The sequence below is a fragment of the Corapipo altera genome, unplaced genomic scaffold (assembly GCF_003945725.1).
Source record: "Corapipo altera isolate COAL_440 unplaced genomic scaffold, ASM394572v1 2b, whole genome shotgun sequence".
Lineage (NCBI taxonomy): Eukaryota > Metazoa > Chordata > Aves > Passeriformes > Pipridae > Corapipo > Corapipo altera.
The window spans coordinates 4695336-4717024 of NW_020884874.1; the positions used below are offsets into that span (position 1 = coordinate 4695336).

The following is a 21689-nucleotide window of genomic DNA, read 5'->3' on the forward strand; positions in this document are numbered from 1 at the left end:
TGGGACAGAATCTCCCGTGCTTTGCCCCACACCCAGATTAGCCATTCAGTCACCCAGCTCCTGAGTGATTTACTTAGGAAAGGCTCTGAAGACATTCTTTGTCTCTTCTGAGAACCCACTCTTTCAAGGCAAAATATAGATTAAGAGGTTTGTCCAAACTAAACAAGTCACCACCTTCTACATTCCGGTCTTCAGAACAAAATCATAAGCACATGCAAGTAAAGGCACACACACTGGGGAAGGCAACCCTACTGTCCAGCACTGCAAATCATTTTCTAACCTCTCGGGGGAAAAAAGTCATCCCAGCAACAAGCTGGAGTCCAGCTGTGGATGTCTGGGAGGGCTCTATCGGGTGGAAATGATTAGGGAAGGAATGGTGACCTGCATTGTATGAGCTATTGATGATAGTTCCCAGATAAGTTAAAGTTTATGGTCTAATTAAACCACATCCCCTGCATCTTATCTTTCTTCCTGTATTTCCAGAAAATACAGCCGTAGGTATTTTCTGTTTGCCAGCTGGTCAACTGACCCAGAGCTCACTCCTCTGAACTAAGTACCCTAACCATTTATTTTATTCCTTTTTACATTCCATTATGGCCAGTAGCAGAACTTCAGCAAAAAAAGGAAAAGGGCATCTCCATGCCTGTGTAGATCATCGCTGACCATTTACTCTTCTGCTAATTTTTAGCAGAAAAAAATCCACAAATCTGAACCCAAACTCAGATCTGCAGGAGAGAATTCTCAGTGGATTGATGGTGACATACACATTCAAAGTCTTAATTTTGGTGTCAACCCCATGAAGTTGTGAGTATTTCAGGTTTACCCACTCTGTAGCTCTCTTAAGAGCAAGGCCAGCATGCTGTCTCTGAGGTTAGATAACAGCAAATGCTGAAGGGCAAAAGGTGGCAATGAGGAACGAGCAACACATAAAGTTATCCCAAATTCTTAAACTGTTACATTTCAAAGTCTTTAGTTAAAGGGGTTGCCTTTGCATTTGATAGCCTTCAATGGATTTTTATTCCACTTCTGGACAGCTTTTTAACTATTCTTTTTAGATACAGCTCCCTGCAGAGGGTTCCATAGTCTAACCACCCAGCTGACATCCTTTTGTGTTTTCTAAACTTGCTCATCCCAGCCAATATTTCCTGGTTCTTGTCCCAGAACAGATGCGATCTTTTGCCATATCATTCATTACTTCAAAAAACTCTGTCATATAATCTCGATTTGCCTTTGTTCTCGCCTAAAGCATGCAGTAAAACTGGTGTGCTCCTTTCACAGAAGCTGATTTATTCCTTTGCCCGTCCTCTCTGAAAATTTTCCACTTCTAGCAAATTAATTTTGAAATGGGCATTAGAAATGCTGCAATTTTTTTGCACTCCTGCGGAATTTTCTCTCCTGTGTAACATAAACCTAAGTACAAAATTCAGGGCTCTTGATTCCACTTAGCAATTGTGTGGCTGGGATTATATATTGTATTACCTCAAATATCTGAATCATTCTTATCATCTACCTATTTCTGCCAAGAGACCTGGCCTAGACAAAAGCAGTTTCATATTCTTGTGCAAACATAAAATCTTCCCATAGTTTCAACTGCTGCCTTCATTTTACTAGCCCTTCTTTCAGCTACTGATACATCCGTAATAAATTAAGAGTTTAAATAATTCAGCAGTGCTTCTGGCCTTTAATTTGTTTCTCTTTACAACTAGAGCATAAGCATTCAGATTTCCTAAATGACTTGTAATAAAAGTAGATTCTGATCCTACAATATGTTGTTTTATTATACATAAGTGCAGATTTCCTGGTGCTAACAAGGCTCTGTTATGGAAAAGATAACAGTGGTTATCAGCATACTATCTTGATTTCTGTACCAAATCAGTCAGTAAACATATATTTTGTGTCCACATCATGCTATTGTTACTGTCAAAGGGACAGAAGATGACCAAAATTGAATGTGCTTCCTAAGACTATCTATTAATAAATAAAATGGCATGTTTTAAAATGTGGGGTTTTTTTCCAGAATGCTGTAGCCCATTGGAATAGTCATCTCCAGACAAACATAACAATTTCTGAACCACATGTACACTTCTCAGACGATTCCACTAACTTAGATCAAATCAGCATATACAGAAGATTAGACTGACTCCAATTATAAGGATATGATGAAGTTACTTTCCAAAAAATGCTAACACAATAGCTCCTTGTAAGTGCTCAAAGTTTTGTTCTTCAGTAATCTGGCAGGCACTAATTTTTCCTGCATGTTATGACAGAAGAATAAGTAACATCACACATATCAGATAAAAAAATATTGGTTTCATGCCTTTGTTATTCTATTGTACACCATTGCTACTAACAATTCTATTCCATTCTACTAACAATCATTTATCATGATTAAGAAAATTCTGACTGGATCATCTGCACTGCAGCTATGGAATCTTCTGTAATTTAAAGCCTTGAGTACAATGTTTTTTTCAGATAACACTAGAATTACATAAAAACTGAAAAAAAAAAATTCTGTCTAAACTACTTTGTCTGTTTTCTGCACTTTTTGTCATACTCCAAATCCTGTGGTAGAAATGCAGCACTTAGAAGTAATTTTTATTATACTGTACATCACATAGTTCCTATATTTCTCTTTGACTGGATAAGTTTAGGTGACTACCTACTACGAAATGGAATCATTGTTCTATTCCATTTTTTTTTTTATTTTGTTCTACTATTTTAATAAAACAGGAGGATTAACTTCTTAATTTTACACCTTCAATGTAACCAAGTTATTGCTGCAGTGTCTTCTAGCAATAGTTTTCAGAGAACTACTCAATTACTGTTAAAAGTTTCTAAATTTCTATTGAGATTGCCTCTCTTCCTGGAAAGAATTTCAGTAACTTGTACATATTTCAAAATAAACTCCTCAGCTGAAATATGTACTTCCTCAGAAAAATAAATCCTTCCCCATTTTAGGTAAAAAACTAAATAAAGCTTCATGAGTAAGATTGCTTTTGCTGTTGTCAGTCTTATCTGAAAATGCTGCAACTAATTGTTTTTTATTTGGACATTTACTGGTTTATAATTGCTGCTAACATTACTATTCTAAGCTCACAGAGCCATTCCTCCCTTGAATATTTTGCTTTTTTTATGCCTTTTTTCCCTCTGCCTTAAGTATCCATTTGGCCAAACTCACCTGATGAAAGAGAATGGTATTTACCTTTCCAAGTCTCAATGATATTTTTTTTAACAATATTTAAGCTAGATGAGTACTTACTATTAAATGCAGGGAAAAGAGGGGAAAATAAAGAGAAGGTGGTACCACCTTTGAAAACTTCTGTTGAAATCACGAACCTGAGATAAATTATGATAGTTTTATACCCTAAAAACCAACCAGGTCTGTTCAACCTTCAGTATTATTTTTTTGGTCCTAACTGCACCAAAGTCAATGCTAGCAGCATTTTGGCACCTTAATTTTCTATCCAGTACAGCGACATATTGAAACAAACAAGATACAATTGGACATTTGCTAAACTATATTTTGTTAAGACATTCTAAATACGTCCTGTAAAATAAATACCTTGGACTTAAAATATCTTCACAGTGGAAAAAAAGGAAGGGAAGAGGAATCCTGAAGTGCAATTATAACCAAATATGTAAAAAACAAAAGCCCCAAAACAAACAAACAAAACAAAAAAACCCCAAAAAACCACAAAACAAAACAAAAAAACCCCCAAAAAACAAAACAAAAAACAAACATAACAAAAAAAAAACAAAACACCACTTTCTGGCCCTGCTGGACAATATGTGTATTTTGAAATTACAGCTCAGATCAGAGGAAAAACATGCTCCCCATTAAAAACCTCTATCTCTCTAAAGAATATCACACATTGAAAATTAATAGGTTACATCTCATACTTTCTCAGCTAAGCATTCTCAGTGAGAGGAATGGAATAGGATTGGGACTCCTGGTTCAACAAGTCAAATCTTCAATTCTTCATATACAATCACATCTTTCATACCATCACTTACTATAAAAATTTTCAGCATAGAAAAAAATCAGACTTCCTGCATGTCCTCTACTGTTAGAAGACAGGTTGTTCCAGATCTCACATTTCAGGCAGCCTTATTTATGGGCAGGGTGATTAATTCTTGTATTGCCATTGGTCAAAATTATCTTTTTTTCTTTGTCGTATTTACTTCTAATGCCAGCTAGCTATAGAGAGCTGTTGTACCGCCTTTGAGAATTTCTTTTGCTAAACTAATCAGCAAGATTTTTTACGGTATCTCAGTAAAGCATTTTCCAAACAAAAGCCAGCTTTTATGCTGGAGCTCTTGAAATTCCTGATATAAGACAGGTGGGCACACCTGCACATCCACACACCTTTTAAGACTGTTTGAGCAATACAGATGAAGCCTGAAAGAAAAACAGAATATAGCTATTCCATATGCTTTTCACGGTATGTCAGTCATAGAGATCTTCTCTGACCCAGTTCACAACAGGGACTTATTATTTTACTGTCTTTGTAATTCTTCACTAACTTGAAGGCCTTCTGTAAAACAGCAGGACTAAATTTCTAACATTAAAAAAATAAAAAGGTAGAAAAATCATTTGCTGTGAGGAAAAGACTGTCCCACTCTTGTTTCCTCATCTACTTTGTCTATTTCAAGAAAATGAACAAAGCTTTTCTATGAAATTTGGCTGGATTCTTTCCTCCTGAAAAGGTACAGATCTCTCCTGACTTATCAGGGTGCTGAACAATAACACAGGTAATTCTGGCCTTCAAAACCAACAAATCTTTAGGATTTAAATTATTACTGCTAATGTGTAAATTGCTGTTATGCAATTTTAAATAACTGAATATCCATCCAGTTCCACTTAGAGAACATTCAGAGGTGTCTATTTCCAGGTTCATAAGTGTTGTCAGAAGGAAAGGATTGAGAGCAGTACATCTGCTCATGGCATGTATGCCTTCCACTTATTTTTCCTCTTTTCTTTGAGGTAGAAAGAGAAATTGGAAAATTACGAATGTCTCCTTTTAATTACATTTGTGTATCATGTTCTGGGGGAGATCAATTTCTCTCTCCCTCCTTGTTCTTAGACCATTCCAGGGCCTTGAGGGAAAGAGGGGGAGCTGTGAGCACAGACAGGTGTCAATATTTTCATTCCCCTACATTTGTGTGTGGAAGTACTTGGAATACAGTTAAACCTTATTCTGTGTCTGATGTATGACTGTACCTGGGCAGAGATTTTTCCCGTTAACAGGAACTGAAGAAACAACTTATGAAGAAACCCCTTAAAAGAAAAAAAATCAAACAGCCAAAACCATGAATGATCAAACTCTGTGATTTGAAAAGAATCAAGGAATGAATCTCAACCTTTTCAAAGGTCACTGTATCAATTTCTGCTCATTTTCAGAATATCCTCTTAAAATGATTATTTATGACTCAATAATGCATAGACTTCAAAGTCAGGAAAAGCTAAAATAAACAAATATTTAAGAATTATGCAAATAAAATGATCAAGTATCTTAAAAAGACTATTACTAATAGACCAAATACATCTTTCAGAGAGATAATCAATTTTATGTCCCTGGACATTTCAGTTTAGCTGAACTGCTTGACTTTAACTGAAAAAATGTCCAGTGCCTTTGAAAAAGGAGTTCAAGCCAAGTACATTATTGTTCCTGTACTGCAGTCAAATATATGAATTTGTTTATATACAGAAAGACAGGTTGCAATTTTTTGTGGATTTTAATTTGCAGTTAGGCAGAATGCTTACTAAATTGTAATGCAGCACTTCTGATTAAAAGGTAAATGTTGTGTTTCTACAGTTTTATCTTAATCGTATTTTGACCCCCCATCCTACTGCCTTTTGTAAAAGGCCCCACATTTGCACATATGTAACAGTTCACTCCTCTTAATCATACACACCTACAGAATAACAGTAATAAAATATATACAATGAAAATTTTATTAAGTGTGAAAATATAGCATTTTTGTTTCAAATAATGTCAACCCTTTAAAGTTTGCTAGTTTCTCTAAATGCATCAAATGTTACCTCTGCATTTAAGTTGTCTGCAAGGCTTTCAAGAAACTGGCTTTCGATTGGATTCTGCTGAGTAAGAAGAGTCAAGTAATGACTGAGTTTATCATGAGTTGTAATAATGATGCCTTCTCCAAATTTGTCAAACTGAGGCCGTCCAGCTCGACCAAATATCTGCATGACATCTAAAATTCCAAGGTCAACAAAGGAGCCTCTTTTTGCAGCATATATTTGTGTTCCCTGGTTGAGGAAAAGTTAATAAAAATTAACATAAATACACATGAATATAATCCTGATGAGCTGAATACTGAAATTAGGCAAATATAGCATGATTTCAGAAGTGTACTTTAACTAATCCTTTCCTAATCTTTGATATATTTAAATCTTTACTATACAAACTAGACTCCCACTGGAGAGAATCAGTTTAATGAGATATAAATAACATTTCGAGTCAATCAGACATTTCCCCTCCAGGTCTGAAACTCACAATAAAGATCTTGCTACCTATATGCCTTTACAGGTTTTTTTTTTTTAAAAAGACAACCTGTTTGCAGAGTAGGGGAAGCTCTTACCTTAATAACAACAGCATGAGCAGGCAGATTGACACCCCAAGCGAGTGTAGCTGTACAAACTAGGACTTTGATGTGTCCATTAGAAAACAAGTTCTCAACTAAATTTCTGTCTTGCCGCAGCATTCCTGCGTGATGAATACTAAATCCATCTGGAAACAGCTCGCGTAACTGCTTATTTCTGGATCTCTGTACCTAGAGTGGACAAGAAAAATAATTAAATTCACTTCCAATTACAGCACAAGAAGTATTGTATTAAAAAATTACAGGGAAAAAATTGAATATTATTGTGAGTCATATGAAAGAAACTATTCCTAGCATGTCAGACTTTTCATCAACACCAATATATCAGAGTTTTATATAAATGAATTTTTCTATGTTTATTTTCCAAAGAATACGCATAATTGTTTAAAAGATTGTAAAAAATTGTAAGAAGTTTAATCCTTGTACTAAAGTATTGCTTCACTGAAACAGAGACCCAAGTTAACAGATAGTGAGTAACACTGAAACTGAGAAATCACGTATCACTTTTCCTTAAAAGCAATTCTTTCAGACTCTCTAGGCAGCTAGGACAGGCTTAAGGCAGCAGGCCACACACTATACTTTACCAGCCATTGCATCAGTGGGGCACAGTGGAATCAAACTGTTCATCCACCCCTCGTTTTTACCTTCCTCATGCATAGGAGGCTGGGATCTAAGACTGCAAAACCTCAAGTCCTCCAGCCTCCCACAGGGTATGAGGTCTGTGAGTATTATTTCTGGGTGCTGGCTTTATTGTGCTTCACCTAAACTGAACACTGACCCTAAGTTATGAAAAATTAATTTCCCTGATTTGCCACAAACACCTCTGATTTTCCTCCCATCTCTTCCACATTCCTAGCTGCTGCACTCACTGCCTCCTAAAATCGATTGCTGCTAAATATGACACCAGGAGGGTTGTGGTAATGGTGACTCTAATACTTCTCTAAACCAGATTTCTTTGTCAGCAGAGAATCTCCACTTTCCATAGATCACAGGAAGGTTAAGTAGTATTTGATTCTCACTGTATTTTCAGCCCTGTATATTATAGTGAATTAATTCCAAGTAAATTCAGATTATTATTATTATTGTTGTTGATATTATCATATCTTCACATTTACCGGTACCTGACACACAGCCATTGAAAAGTTGATTTATGGGATACAGAGTGGGTAAAGCAAAGCAAAATATGGTTCACACTACTGGCATGCTGCCAAACATGAACAATAAATCTCTGCAAACACAGAAATAAATAGGGAGACGGGAATGTAATTATAAAAGAGGACACGAAAAAAAATATTATAGGAAAAACACATTTCTCAGTTTCTCAATTATCCAGCTTCTCCATATCTGATCTTTCCTGCTTTAGCAGTAATTATTTACTATTCATTTAAAGGAAATCAAACTCAGCTTTTAAACTACACATGACTTTTTGGCAAATTTAATTAACTGCTGTAGTGCTTGAAAATGAATAAATAAGAAACTGAGAAAGTGGCTCTGCAGTTCATGAAGCTTATTCTTTAAGAACTAACAAATGGAAACAAGGATTTCATAAAGAACACAGATGCACCAAAGTTTGCATTTATTGATTATCAATAAGGAATCTCATGGAAGATTGTGGAAAATTCACTGAGAATACCTGTGACTCAGAAATTTGGATTGATCTTGATTACAGTTGGAATGTGGTGTAAGCATTTAACAATGTAATTAGCTTTTGTCTTAAATAAAGTAAATCTTTCTATGTGATTAATTACACACTTTAAATATTGTAATCTTAGCTGAAACAGTCAAATCTTGCTTTCAGATCTCCACAATTTAAAAATTGCATACCTTTGTTTGTAGCTTGATTGATTATGTTGCTTAATGTGATTGAAATACAGGGCAATACACTGATGGAAAAATAAGAATACTAAAATTGTGTACCATAGATAGAAGGAAACTGTATTTGTAAATGGTTTTAGGAAGTACAGTTTCACCAATTTGAGAGAAAGGAACTTGTGAATAAAGGCAAAAGGAAGAGGAAGGAGAAGAGTTTGTGACAGAAAACATTAATATACGGCAATGCTAGTCTGACTATAATTCAATTACTTACAAGCTTAAGATTAACCAACTGTTTAAAAATATGTAGATGCACCTAAATCCATTTAGTTCCATTTAGAAAGAATGTCCACATACTTCTAAAATCTATCAGATATTCTAAAACAACATATTTGAAATATTTAATATGCACAGATTTTGTCACATGTTCATTTATTGAATCTATGTAGTGCCAGACTTCCAGGTTACACATTAACCAGCTTAGAAATACATGAAATATTTTTTTTTTAAAAGAGAAGATGATGAACTTTTTTTAATGAAAAAAAAGCCCACTTTTGACACAGAAAAAAACCCCAAATGCCAAAGAGATAAAATTACTAATTATTCTGCATGATTCTATTAACTGCACAGAAATCAAATTAATTTTCTTTCTATAAATTTGTGGTCACTTTAAATTACTAAGATACAAGGCAAGTTAGTTCAGGAACAATGACACAATCCACTTTTATAAAGTTACACTTGACAAAATAAAATAAAAAAATAAATCCCATATCTCAGTGATGGCTTGAAAGACTGCTCACACAGTATATCCTTTAATGGCAATATATTTGCAAATAAACCTTTTAAGCCCTTGTGGCAATGAATTGTAGGGTTATTCTATTAAATCTGGATGTTAATGGTTGCAGAGACAACAAAACTAACAATTACTAAATAAAGGAAGTAAACTATAAAAAATTATACTGCTTCCCCCATTTTTTATTACAGACTAAAAGATTTTGCTTAAAATTTATACAAAATGTTACTAAGTGCCTCAGGTGTATGGAGAAGTTGTTATTATGAGGTCTAGCACTGGTCTCCAGATTAGAATTGATTTTCTTTCCCCTCCGTTATTGCTCAAGAGGGCTGCAGATTTATGACCTTTGCTTACGAGTGTGCGTGCATCTAAAACAGTATGTTAAATAAATTCCTAGTTTAACTTGCTGCCACCTATATTTCTACTTTAAATGTCTTGAATGTCTTGAATTTCTTGCAGTTTTTGATTGACACAATAAAAATGTCACAATTAGACATAGAAAAATGCCCTGCTTAATTTTAATGAGAAATGATGCATACATAGAACAAAAAAATTAACCAAACTTTAGGGTATTTCAGCTAAAGACTTACAAAAGACAACACCTTTCCTTACCCTTTTCATGCATATGGTATCACAAAGCTATCAAAAGAACTATAAGCTGCATGCTTTTTGTCTAAAATACTGATGCTGTGAACCAAAGAAAGAAATTTTTAATAGGCCTATAGATATCTTTTTTCTTATTGTATATAAAAAGCAAGTAAAAAAGACTAATAAAACTTGATTATGAGAAGCAGCTGACAATAAATTCCTTCTTTATAAGTGACACATGAATTTATGTATTTTTTATAGATCTCCGGTTGCTACACTTTTCTCAGACAGATAAAGTACATCACCATTAATTACTAGGATTTTTTTTTCTGTAAATTATTTTTCCTTTCTGCTTCCTCATTTTGAAGATATTGTTTGCAATTTTGAATGTTGGTAGTTTTTCCCACTAACAACACAGTTTTTGACTGATATATTTTCTTTCAATAACAGAAATTGGCACAGTCTATTCTAGCATTTTTCTGATGATCTCCTTACTATAGCAAAACTTCATGCTTGTGACCATATGATTCAATCATTTTAATTTCCTTTCTGTTGAGTTCACAATAGGGCAGCACTTGCTGTTTGTTCAGAATGCAGCATTACATTTCTTCACTGGTTTGAGCAATTCTGAGCAATTTACTCCCATCCTTCATTCTCTGTACTGTCCTGACACCCTGCAAAGTACTAGCTCTTAATTTTGAGGCCTCATTAGCCTCATTTGATGAGTGTTGGTGCTCAGACAACACAGACACCACAGACACCTAAACCAAAGAAAGTAAGGTATCTTTTGCTGCATCCTTCAATGAAGAGTAGTTTTCATTGTACTACTACTGTGTGATGAATACAATTCAATTATATCCAAAACAACTGATCTGTAACTTTCCTAAAGACATCAAAAAATGTAATTTGTAGGCTGAACTTCTAAACTGTTTTAAGTCCCAACAGGACAAAAGTCTCCTCTGCCTTATTCATGTTAATAATACTGCTGAATCTGCTCTGCTGGTTCATTTAAAAAATACTGATTGCCTTTCAAAGTTTATGAGATCAAGGTAAGCTGGAAGAAGTTGCCCATCTACTCTGAAAGTAAAGGCCACCTGGGAAAGTGAAGTTGAAGAGTCCATCCATGGGTTTATTCCCGTTCCTTAAATATAAAATCTAGGTCTCAGAGAAATGGAAAGAAATGATCAAAGGACTGCATGATCATTCACCATTTTTGATCTTCAGAATTTACTACATTCATATTGCCTATTAATTTATCTACATACATAAAAGTTTTATTATTTTATTTCCAACTGCTGTTTCAAAGGGCTAAGACCAAAACTTAGATAGTGTAAATAAAATCATAAGAAGGTTTTTTTTTAAATTTAAATATGAATTCAAAATATAATAATTTCTTGCTACAGGGGAAAAAACATGAGACTCCTTAATATTAGTTAGAGCAAGTACATAAACAGCAAGGAACAGGAAAATTATTAGTACTTAGTTAACATAGTAATACACTAAATCAGAGACAAACAATTTATCATGAAGCTCTTCTGTAAAGTTATAAATCAGTCACTTTCAAAAAGATACCCAACAGTTCAATACATTTGATCCAGCTTCTGTGTTGATAAACACTCACATTACTTTCCTTGCTCTTTCCTGGGAACAGCAGCAGCAGTAGCTTCACTCACTGCAGCTGGTTCCTGTGAAGAACCCAAAGACTACCAAGAGCTCTGCTCACCAAGACGACATGCATGACCTAGCAGATCATTTCTGGAGATATGCAGGCTGCCCAATACGCTATTCTACTTAATAAGTATGCACACTCATTTTCTACATCTGCACTTTTTTAATGTATCTAACTATTAATTTTGTACCGTTATCCTGAAGTAATACCTCTGTCCAACACTTACTCTTTTACTGAGTTATAATTAGTTGTTACCTGGCAAAACAGTATTTGAAGATGGTAATTCTAGCAAACAAATGTGAATCAGTTTGAATGTCTCCCGGAAGAGTCAATAATCTAATTGTCTCTCTCTGGAGATTTAAGTTCACTGTATTAAAGTTAGAATTTTTTAAACCTGTGAGTTACTGATCTGATCAATTTAATGATATCACCTCAGTAAGTTCTGTGAAGTGCTCTAAAAATACCTTTGAAGGAGAAAGAAAGGAGAGTAGTGTGACCGCTCCAATCAGAAGTGTTTTTTAAAAAAATCCCATAAATTATACTTTTATTCTCTTTTTGATTCAGAAAGAAAGGAAGTGTAAGGCAAAATTTCTGGCACATTTTTTCCATTGCCCTGGTCTTATCACAGATGCTAACCTCTTTATTCCACAAAGCTGTGTTTCATCCAGTTGGCACCTTAGGGGCTGATGACTATCAGTTAAAGAAGGGGCTGGTATGCTGTCCAGAAATGTCTTGCCTTATTCAGTGTGTTCTTTTTACAGTACACTGTTACATCATAGCAGCCCCACCTTTTTTTACTGAAAAAGTTACATGGCTCATAGAGAATGAAATATTCCATGGGAAGATGAAGAATAGCAATCAGATTAAAAACCTTGAACATGAGGTAAACATTAAATCTGTGATTCCTCAGATCTATAATCAACAAATCATAAGTGTTTACAAACCTCACTGATAAGAGAAGCTATGAAATTTAGAGTAATGTTTAAAATGTTACATTTTTGAGCCAGCCAGACAAGCCAAGAATGAAAGAATCATGAATGCAAGTCTGACCACGTACAGATGATGGATTTACAAGTCATGGAGGATGTAGACATAGTTTCAGATTAACTCACTTAATCCCTAGTTTAAAAAGGAAATAAAGAAAAAAAAGGAACTATTTGTATAGACAACACATTACCTCAGCTTCAGCCAAAATTTTAGAACATAGACCAAAGTATCCTAACATTTCACTTCAAGTTCGACTGTGGTACCTGTCTTAAAACTGAATGGATTACTGATTCTCAGACAAAAGGGTTTAAGAACAAAAAAATAACTCCAGCAGTAGATTTAGATAGAAAGGAAATGTTCATTATAATGACCCACCTTAAGCTCCACCTCTCAGTGAGAATCAGTAAAAATAATAGTATTTTTCATATATTGTACAATGATAAGCATCATCAACACGCTATTGTTTATAGCAAGTGCAATAAAAATGATATAGAGACATTTCTGTATTGCTTCAGTATAATGAAAATCTGGACATCACAGTGAACAGCAATATGTGACTCAATAATCTCAAATCTTATTAATCTAACTGACCTTATTAATGTCAAAACATTTCAGTTTAACAACAACACCACAAAATGCATATCAATTAAGACTGAATTAACTGTATAACATCACAATTCTGAATTGCATGCAAAATCATGCAGAGCTCTTATTTGCTTAGAATTCAACCATTCTCTCTCTGGGAACAGATGTGTGATACATGTAAAGCACAGCAAGGTATCTATTCTTCTCCAGCCATTGAGACAGTAAGTTCTGTTGTCATATTTGTTAAACACTTGGAGTACACAGACGAGAAAAACATCAATCTTGGTCTGTTTTGCTGACAGCAGAAGTTTTCAGTATGGTGTTTGAAAATTAGCCAGTAGGGAAGATATACAGCATGGAAAGAAACTGATAGAGAGAGACAGTTTGATGACATGTAAGGATGAATTTGTAGTGGTTTCACTTTGAATACTGACAACCTCTGGAGACCTACTTAAAACTTTTGTTGCTGTGCTTAACTGTGCAAAGATTTCGATATTTCTGCTTCAACAGGAAACTGATACTGCATGGTGTCTATATAAATATTTGTTATATTTGAGAACACCTCCTTTGCTTTGTAATACTTAAAACTGCATTTCTGCTGAGCCATGGCAACACTGAATGTATTTTCAGTCACAGACAACGAAAGCAGAAAGTCTTTTCAAGTTCTTTCCAATACTGCTGCAGATTACTTATTACATATCATAATGACTTTTAGTGCAACTCCTTCTCAAAAAATGTACTGACTGAGACTCTATTAACCCAGCAAGAAAAAAAATTTGTGAACATTAAGCGTATTTCTCATTTCATAATTAAAGCACAAATGTCCACCCAACTTCACAGCTATGCAAAGTGACACACTGAGGATTCTCCAGAAGAATGGAATTTCTCTTACAAGTTTTGTAGGTAATTGGAAATGTGCAACAAGAGTTAGTAGTTTATAGTATTTTCAAACAGTTTTAGACTACATCATTATGTATGACCATGAAAAGCTGAAATTTATCTTAAACCAGGAAAATAAGTTTTAGAGAGATGAACACTAAGCATTAAAAGTCTTTTGATTTGGTATTGTGGCTTGGTTTCTTCAGTTTTCTAAATTCTGCTCTACATAGCACAGAAAATAACCATAATAATTCTAAGAAGACAATACAAAAAAACCGCAAGTCAAAAATTAAGTGGTAGAAATTCCTAAACTAAAAAATGTTACAATTATACTCACCACTCATTAAATAATTTGAACTATGTAACTTGAACTTCAACAAAAAAACCATAAACAAACTGGAACATCAGACTATTTGCAGCCATAAAACCAAGTTTTTTCACTGATACTTGTGTAATATGAAGACCCATAAGAAAATTCATGATATAATTAGCATCACATAAAGGTTTTCTTTTTTTTATTGGTATGCTAATATTAAACGTCTTAGAAGTACAGACATTTTATTTCCCCTGTGCCTTTGCTATTTTAAAAGAATTTCAAAGATTCCTTAATAACACTTTTAGTTCAGGGTCCCCAAATGTTAAATCTTTCAAGACAAGCACTTCTCAGAACTCTCTACAGGATATGAAAGATTATACATGTTTATTATTTTCATTTTGCAGTGTTCATATAGTAACAACTGGTTAATTATATTAAGTGATAATTAATTACTTTATTTGATAAAGTACTTAAAAAAAAAAATCTCTTGAAACCAAGAGACCTTTAAAAGTGGCGGGACCAGTGAAACCTGGTTTCCTATGAATTTTAAATTTTTTGTGCCCTTGTCCCAACTCAAATGCATGCTTCATCAGATTTCCATAACCTTATCTCTCCCAGAATTATTTCCTTGCCTTACTGCTTCATAAATTTTTCCACTGTACCCTCAGGACAAAAATATACATCCACATCTTAGAAACAACATCTGTAAGGCTTACACTAATTATGAACACTGCCACCTGATTATTACTAACACCTTTGACAACTCTGTTGTCTTTTCTGTTAGTTTTATTCCAAAATACTAGCAGGCTACTCTCAAATTCTGCAACCTCAGTGCAGAACTGTGAATCCTGTGGATTATTAAACACCATTCACAGTCAGTTTTAAAGGTAACGTGATGTCTTTACACATCTAGAAGGGCGCAGAAGTAGCATCTAATAAGTGACAGAACAAGAAGGTTTATATTACTGTGTGCTTTTGGTCAGTAGAGTTGGAAATTCAGAGACAGATTGTCAGCTAAACTGAGGCAACTATTAGGTTTGGTGCCAGAGGAAACCAGCAGATGCATGAAAGAAAAACTGTGCAGTCACCTCCATAGAGTTTAATTTTACAGCCAGATCCTGTTCAAATGTAGGGTATTTTCCCACAGAACTCTACAAAATTATGAAGTCCTTTATAGTTTCAAGTTCTATCTACTGAAAAAAAAAATCAGGTTTTAATACCCTCCTCTCTTAAAAAAAATCCAAAACAAACCTCCCCTCAAATTCAGCCTTTATAGTACCAATACTTTATGTTACTTACTGACATTATGTTTTGTACTTCATGAAGCCTACAAGATAATTGCTTCATAAAGTTTAGAAATCACAGAGCTGAACACATTTATGTATAATTAAATGTAGCTTTGAAAGACTGTTTTCTACATCTACAATTCTTTAAGCATATACCTAACCTAGCATATACACCTCCCCTACAAGGCTGATATTTTGGGCAAATACTTTATTTTATTGCTCAAGGAATTTTTATAATACATTTACAGAGAATTGAGAAAAAAGATTGCTTTGATGTTAGTTCATTGATCTGCTTTGGGGTTTGTAAACTAGATTAGAAATCCTCTGAAAAACCAAAGAGCTTGCTATTGTTAAACTATTGTAATTTTTACACTATTATTTTGAAGCAGGATATGCAGTTTCTTCATCAAGATAACTTTAAATGTCTTAACCACAGAGCAGATAGATCTCAGAAGAAATATAAGAAAATATCTCACATATCAAACATACCATGGAGACTAAATTACCTGCTATGCGAAGAGGTAAGGAGACTTTGTTTCTCACTTAACACAGCACCATAAAACAGGTGAGTGGAGAGCTGCTCGGTGGCTTGCATCCACAGTCCCTCTCCAACCCTGATTAATTTCCATTTTTCACACTGTTTACTTATCTTGCATACATTCATGCTAATGACTGTTCAAAAGTGTTAGATATCATACTGTGAGCTTCCTTTTCTTTAACATTTTCATTACATTAACATTCTTCTGTACAGTTAATAGTCATATCTGTTCAAGTCAGTACATCCTTCACGCATTTAGTCTCCTTAAAAATGCTTTTTATTTCACAACTCTGACATCTTTTAAGACAGACTAATCTCAAAAGGTTTTGCAAAATTTTTAATGTAGAAGCTGTACTCATATCATGTATCTGTTGGGGTGTTTGGACTCTAGGAGGAAAGCAAATAGTAAACAATGCCAACACTTGCCTTAAAATTAGTGTGTATAATATTTATTTATTTATTTGTTAGTATATATATTCATCTATACAATTCCACTTGAAGAAATTACACTTTAGAACAGAGTATCTTTATATTGTTTGAAGTAACAAAAATAACTGAAGTAAAGTCACACATAACAATAAAAAAGTTATTTCCCTACTTTAAGACTGAAAACTAATACTATCTAAACAAAAGAGTTCTATAACTAACACTGCAATCATATTCAAGACATATTAATAGCTTTCCTAGATAAAGACAATCACTTGATCTGACTGTACAGAACTGAACCACACACCATGGTTCAGTGCCAAGGCAAATATCATATTTGGAGTGTTACGTAACACATACACACTACAGGGTTATCACCAGGATATCAGATTTCAGTGGTTTCAAAATGGTAATACTGAATTATGAATTAAAATCAGAATAAAAAGGAGTGAAGAACCTTTGACTCTTGCACTCCGAACAAACTTTTAATGAGAATCAGTGTGACATATACTTTTAAAACTTTTAGTTGGTGCTCGATTTTCTCATTTTGCACTTTGAAAGCCCACATGAAATCTATGTTGTATATAAAAGGAACATAAACAAAATAATTTATAAATAATAATATAAAATACAGAGAGGATGAAGAAGACCTCAAAAATAATCAAGTCTAACCTTTGACCTAATACCACCATGCCCACTAAACCATACTGCAAAGTGCCATGTTCAAGTCTTTTTTGAACACTTCCACGGACAGTGACACCACCAGTGCCCTGGGCGGCTTGTCCCAATGCTCGACAACCCTTTTGGCGAAGCAATGTTTCCTAATATCCAACATGAACCTCCCCTGATGCAACTTGAGGCCGTTTCCCCTTGTGCTATTACTAGTTGCCTGGGAGAAGAGGCTGACTTCCACCTTGCCACAACCTCCTTTCAGGTAGAGAGTGATAAGGTCACCCCGAGTCTCCTTTTCTCCACCCTGAACAACTCCAGCTCCTTCAGCCACTCCTCATAAGACTTGTGCTCCGGACCCTTCATCACTTCTGTTGCCCTTCTCTGGACACGCCCCAGCAACTCAATGTCTTTCTTGTAGTGAGGGGCCCAAAACTGAACATGGGATTCAAGGTGCAGTCTCACCAGTGCTGTGCACAGGGGAACAAATACTGCCCTAGTCCTATTGGCCACACGGTTTCTGATAAAAGCCAGGATGCTATTGGCCTTTTTGGTCACCTGGGCACACTGCTGGCTCATATTCATACTGCAAAGCAAAGCTAGTGATCATATCAACACTCATCTTTAGAAACTGGTTTACACTATAAGAATATTTTACTTTGTAAATTCCAATCTAAACATCTGAAAATCACTTAATGAAAGTATCTCCTGTTAATTTTGTATTTAGGCATCAGGTAATTTTTAAATTGATTTTTGAGATCCAAATATGGAATTGCCAATTCTGCTGTCAAAGAAATTTTACACAGAATGGAAGCAGAGGGGCTATGCTTACCTATAACACTGGTCTTACCTCTACTATTCCCAGTGACTAGAGGGAAACTGACTGAGCCTGTTTTCTCTGATATTACCAGACAGTCTTTCTGATAATATCTGTAGAAACAGACTGATGACTTCTAACTCCTGGCATAGCCTTTTCATGCTTGAGATCAACCTAGAACGTATTTCCTACTGTATTTCTTCTTTGAAGAGGCATCATCTGAGATAGTTCCATCATACTTCTTTGATCTGCATACTGCAAGTACGGAAGGTTAAGAGGGCTGGCTAATGCTGTCTGGTGCAGAGAAATAGCTGCAGAAAGTAAAGTAACTGCCTGACCATTTGAGACAGGCCACTTGACAGCAGCTTGGTATGGGAGGGTTCAGTTTGAGGTCAAACACTGTAGATGCCTACATATAGATCTGCACATCTGCAGGAGGAGTCAGAGTACCCTTCACAGTCAATGGGAATCAAGCAGCAGGGCTTGTACAGCGTTTCTGTTCCCTGACTGCCCTATGTCTGCTCAGGGTTGAACTCAGGCATGCTCTCGGCTCCACTGGCGAAATTCAGTGAACTCCACCAACTACAACAGGGGCTCAGACACATCATATGTTTGTAGTTAGTATATGCAGTCTCCTAAAACCCACGTGCTATAATTTTAGCCTGAAAAGCACTTCATGTTTCAAATTTAGACTAATGAACATGAATTATCCTGGAAAGAATAAAAGACAAATTGAATCCTCAAATTTCTATTGTAACTGACTCAGGTGGCATTGTCTCAACACTCCCAGATGGCACACATCACTAATAACTCTTAATTATCACTCAATATTCCAAGCAAATTAGAATTTACATTATCTGTCTTCACACTAATCTCTGCTTATTCTGATACACATGCATTAAAATTAATCAGATCATCCTACGTTTTAAATGGTGAACATAACAGAACTGAAGAACATCATTATAAGAGTAAGAATGGAGACTTTACATCCCTTCTATTGATGACAATGGCAACTTGCTCAGGGGACATTATTTATTATACATTAATTTCAGACTTGTTAGAAACTCCAAATATAATTATGCACCCCAAAAAAATACATTCCTATAGCCCTTTCTCTGCCATTGACAAAAAGATGCAATAAATTCACAGACTCTGGTATCACCAGATGTACAAGTTGTAGTGCTACTTAAAAGTATGACAAGAGACAGTTTTTCTCCATGTGACAAAGCCGATAAGGACATACCATAACTGAAATGTTCTGAACCTGTTGTAAGAAAAATAATGGGATTAAATGCTTAGTTAATCTCATTTTTCCCCTAACAAGGAAAAAGATAAGAGTTCTTAAGTGATTTTTCTTATCTGTGCAATTTCTATGGTTATTGGTTTAATTTTTAGTTTGAGACTAAAATTGAAGAGTTTTGTGTTTGATGAAATGAGTTGACTGTGAGATCCCAAAGTTGTCTGAGATTCCTGAGAACAAATTCAGCAACAGAGGAAAAGAGGTTTCCACTAATATCAGAAGTAAGCGTAAATCCCTTACCCCTACCCCCTCAAAATTCCAAAAGAAAAGGCTTTGTAGAGTACTGGTACTGTTTCAACCTCCACCGTTACAACACAGTATATACCTATACTACAGAAAAGAAAACTGAATCAGGGAAATCTAGATTGCTACTTTAACTGACGAGTTCCCATATTTACATCGGCCCCTTTAAAGTCACAATAAATTCTCCCCCAGAAAAAACCAGAAACTCATAAAGCTATTTTGCTAATCTGTGTTCAGAAGTAATCAATTAATCCTCATGCATTTTCTCCAAATAATCCCTGTTCTGATGCCTGAGGCAAATTTCATACATATATTTCACAAGAGTAAATACAAACTTCAAAGATATAGATACTGCTTTTTCATATTTACTATTAACCGTTTTTCTGGTAATCAGAACAATGACTAACAAATATAGAAAAATAAATGATTAAAACTGTCAAATTTTTTAGCTTCCTAAAACATGTGTTGTTCAAGAATTTTTTTTTTTTAAGCAACAGTGAACTGAGTCCATATTATATTAATATACATATATATACTATACAAGTATATCACAAATTATAATTATTACATATGTATCTTATCTGTCTTGTATTTTATCCTATCATCCATTAATGTATGCAAGAAGAGAAAAGGAATAAAGAAGGAAATAAGAAAAAAATTATCTCAGAAATTTCATAGAAAAATAAAGAACTCATCCTTCAGGTCAGGTAGAGAGCTGCACCTCAGGATAGATGTCTGGAAGTCGAATGTATTTATGTATTTGTTTTTAATTCTCAGTCTTCAACATGCTCTGAAAACAAGGATCAAGGGCCTTTCACCGACCATAAAATCAGCATCATACATGTGCAGTAAAAGGTACGGCCTCAAGGTGGCTCTCATTGCTCAGTATTGGAAACAGACTGAAAATGAAATAAAGACTCTCGATTGACTCTGTTTTCTTAAAATTGTAACTAATATGTTTCACCTCCCTTATTCTTAGACACATTTATTTCCACACTAGGAAAATACTTTGAAGGTATTTTAAATTTTCTTTGTTCCTCAATATTCTGAGGAAAAAGAATTCCAATGAGAGATTTCCATGCTCAATCTATAATAACATCATTTTGCTATAGTCACATATTTCTCCCAAAATCAAAGCCCTTTTGATAGTTAGAATTTATAACTGAAATAACTTATTTACTGTTTCTGATTAAATTAGTCTCCAACTACTTACCAGTACTAGTTCTGTTTCATGATGAAAACTATTAAGTTTCTACCTAGAACATGAATTTGGATATGGACAGTATCTTATAGATCTTGATTTTTTCCGATATATTATTTATGTTCTTAATTATCACTTTATTTTTCCTTTTACAGGCTTATTAATAGTTGTCAGTTTTGTTGGCAACCTTCCACCCATTTCTGTAATAATTTTAGTTTCAAAAATATGTGTTTTCATTTAATGTCCATTTTTCCCACAAGTGTGAAAATCTGAAATTTAAAGAAACTGGACCATGTAGGAAAAAATAATAAATAGGACTATGACTGTCAAATCTATAAATGTGACAGTAATCAGTAAATACTTGATTCTGAACCAATGAACTCTAGATCTGTATAGCAGTCTGGAAATATAGGAGTCTCTTAGGACAATCATCTTGGATATTTTCCTTAGACAAGAGATCTTGGTGGTTACTTCAAGGAATATGCCCCCTCACAGGAACAAAATCTAGATAACACCTGAAAATAACTATTATAGCTGTTTTGAAATTGGAGGCCCATGGAGGAAGAAACTGGATATGTTTTCAATACTACACTACAGTACAAACACTTCTTAACTAAGCTACAACTATTGAATCAAGAGTCCAGAAAGTAATTTCTCAGTGTAAAGGATCATTAAAAGAATTATAAGTAATACTGGTGAATCCGAGTGTTTTTAATCCCTGAATCACTGGGACAAATTCACATTTTCTTACTGCTTTTAGTTCCAGAAGCTTGCAGAAAATCCACATCTGCAAAAAGTTAAACACTGCGCTGTGTTTTCTCTGTGAAACACTATTTCGTGCTGTATTAAGTTGTGTCCTTAGGGCTTACTCCAAAGCCAACAGTCTATTTTCCATTAGTTTTAGTATGTTTTCCAACGACATCCTTCAACTGCAAACCAGCCAGGACGCTGTTGAATTA

At 34.6% G+C, this 21689-nt stretch overlaps 1 protein-coding gene across 2 annotated transcripts in view; it reads right to left on the minus strand.

Moving 5' to 3' along the window:
• The window catches only part of ASCC3 (activating signal cointegrator 1 complex subunit 3), a 266716-nt gene that overhangs the window by 93847 nt on the left and 151180 nt on the right, over positions 1 to 21689 (minus strand). For both annotated transcript variants that reach the window (XM_027632616.1, XM_027632609.1), the window contains exons 15-16: positions 6601 to 6792; positions 6044 to 6268 (exon numbers count right to left, since the gene is read on the minus strand). In XM_027632616.1, the coding sequence (XP_027488417.1) occupies positions 6044 to 6268; positions 6601 to 6792 (417 nt within the window). The remainder of the gene's footprint in view (positions 1 to 6043; positions 6269 to 6600; positions 6793 to 21689) is intronic.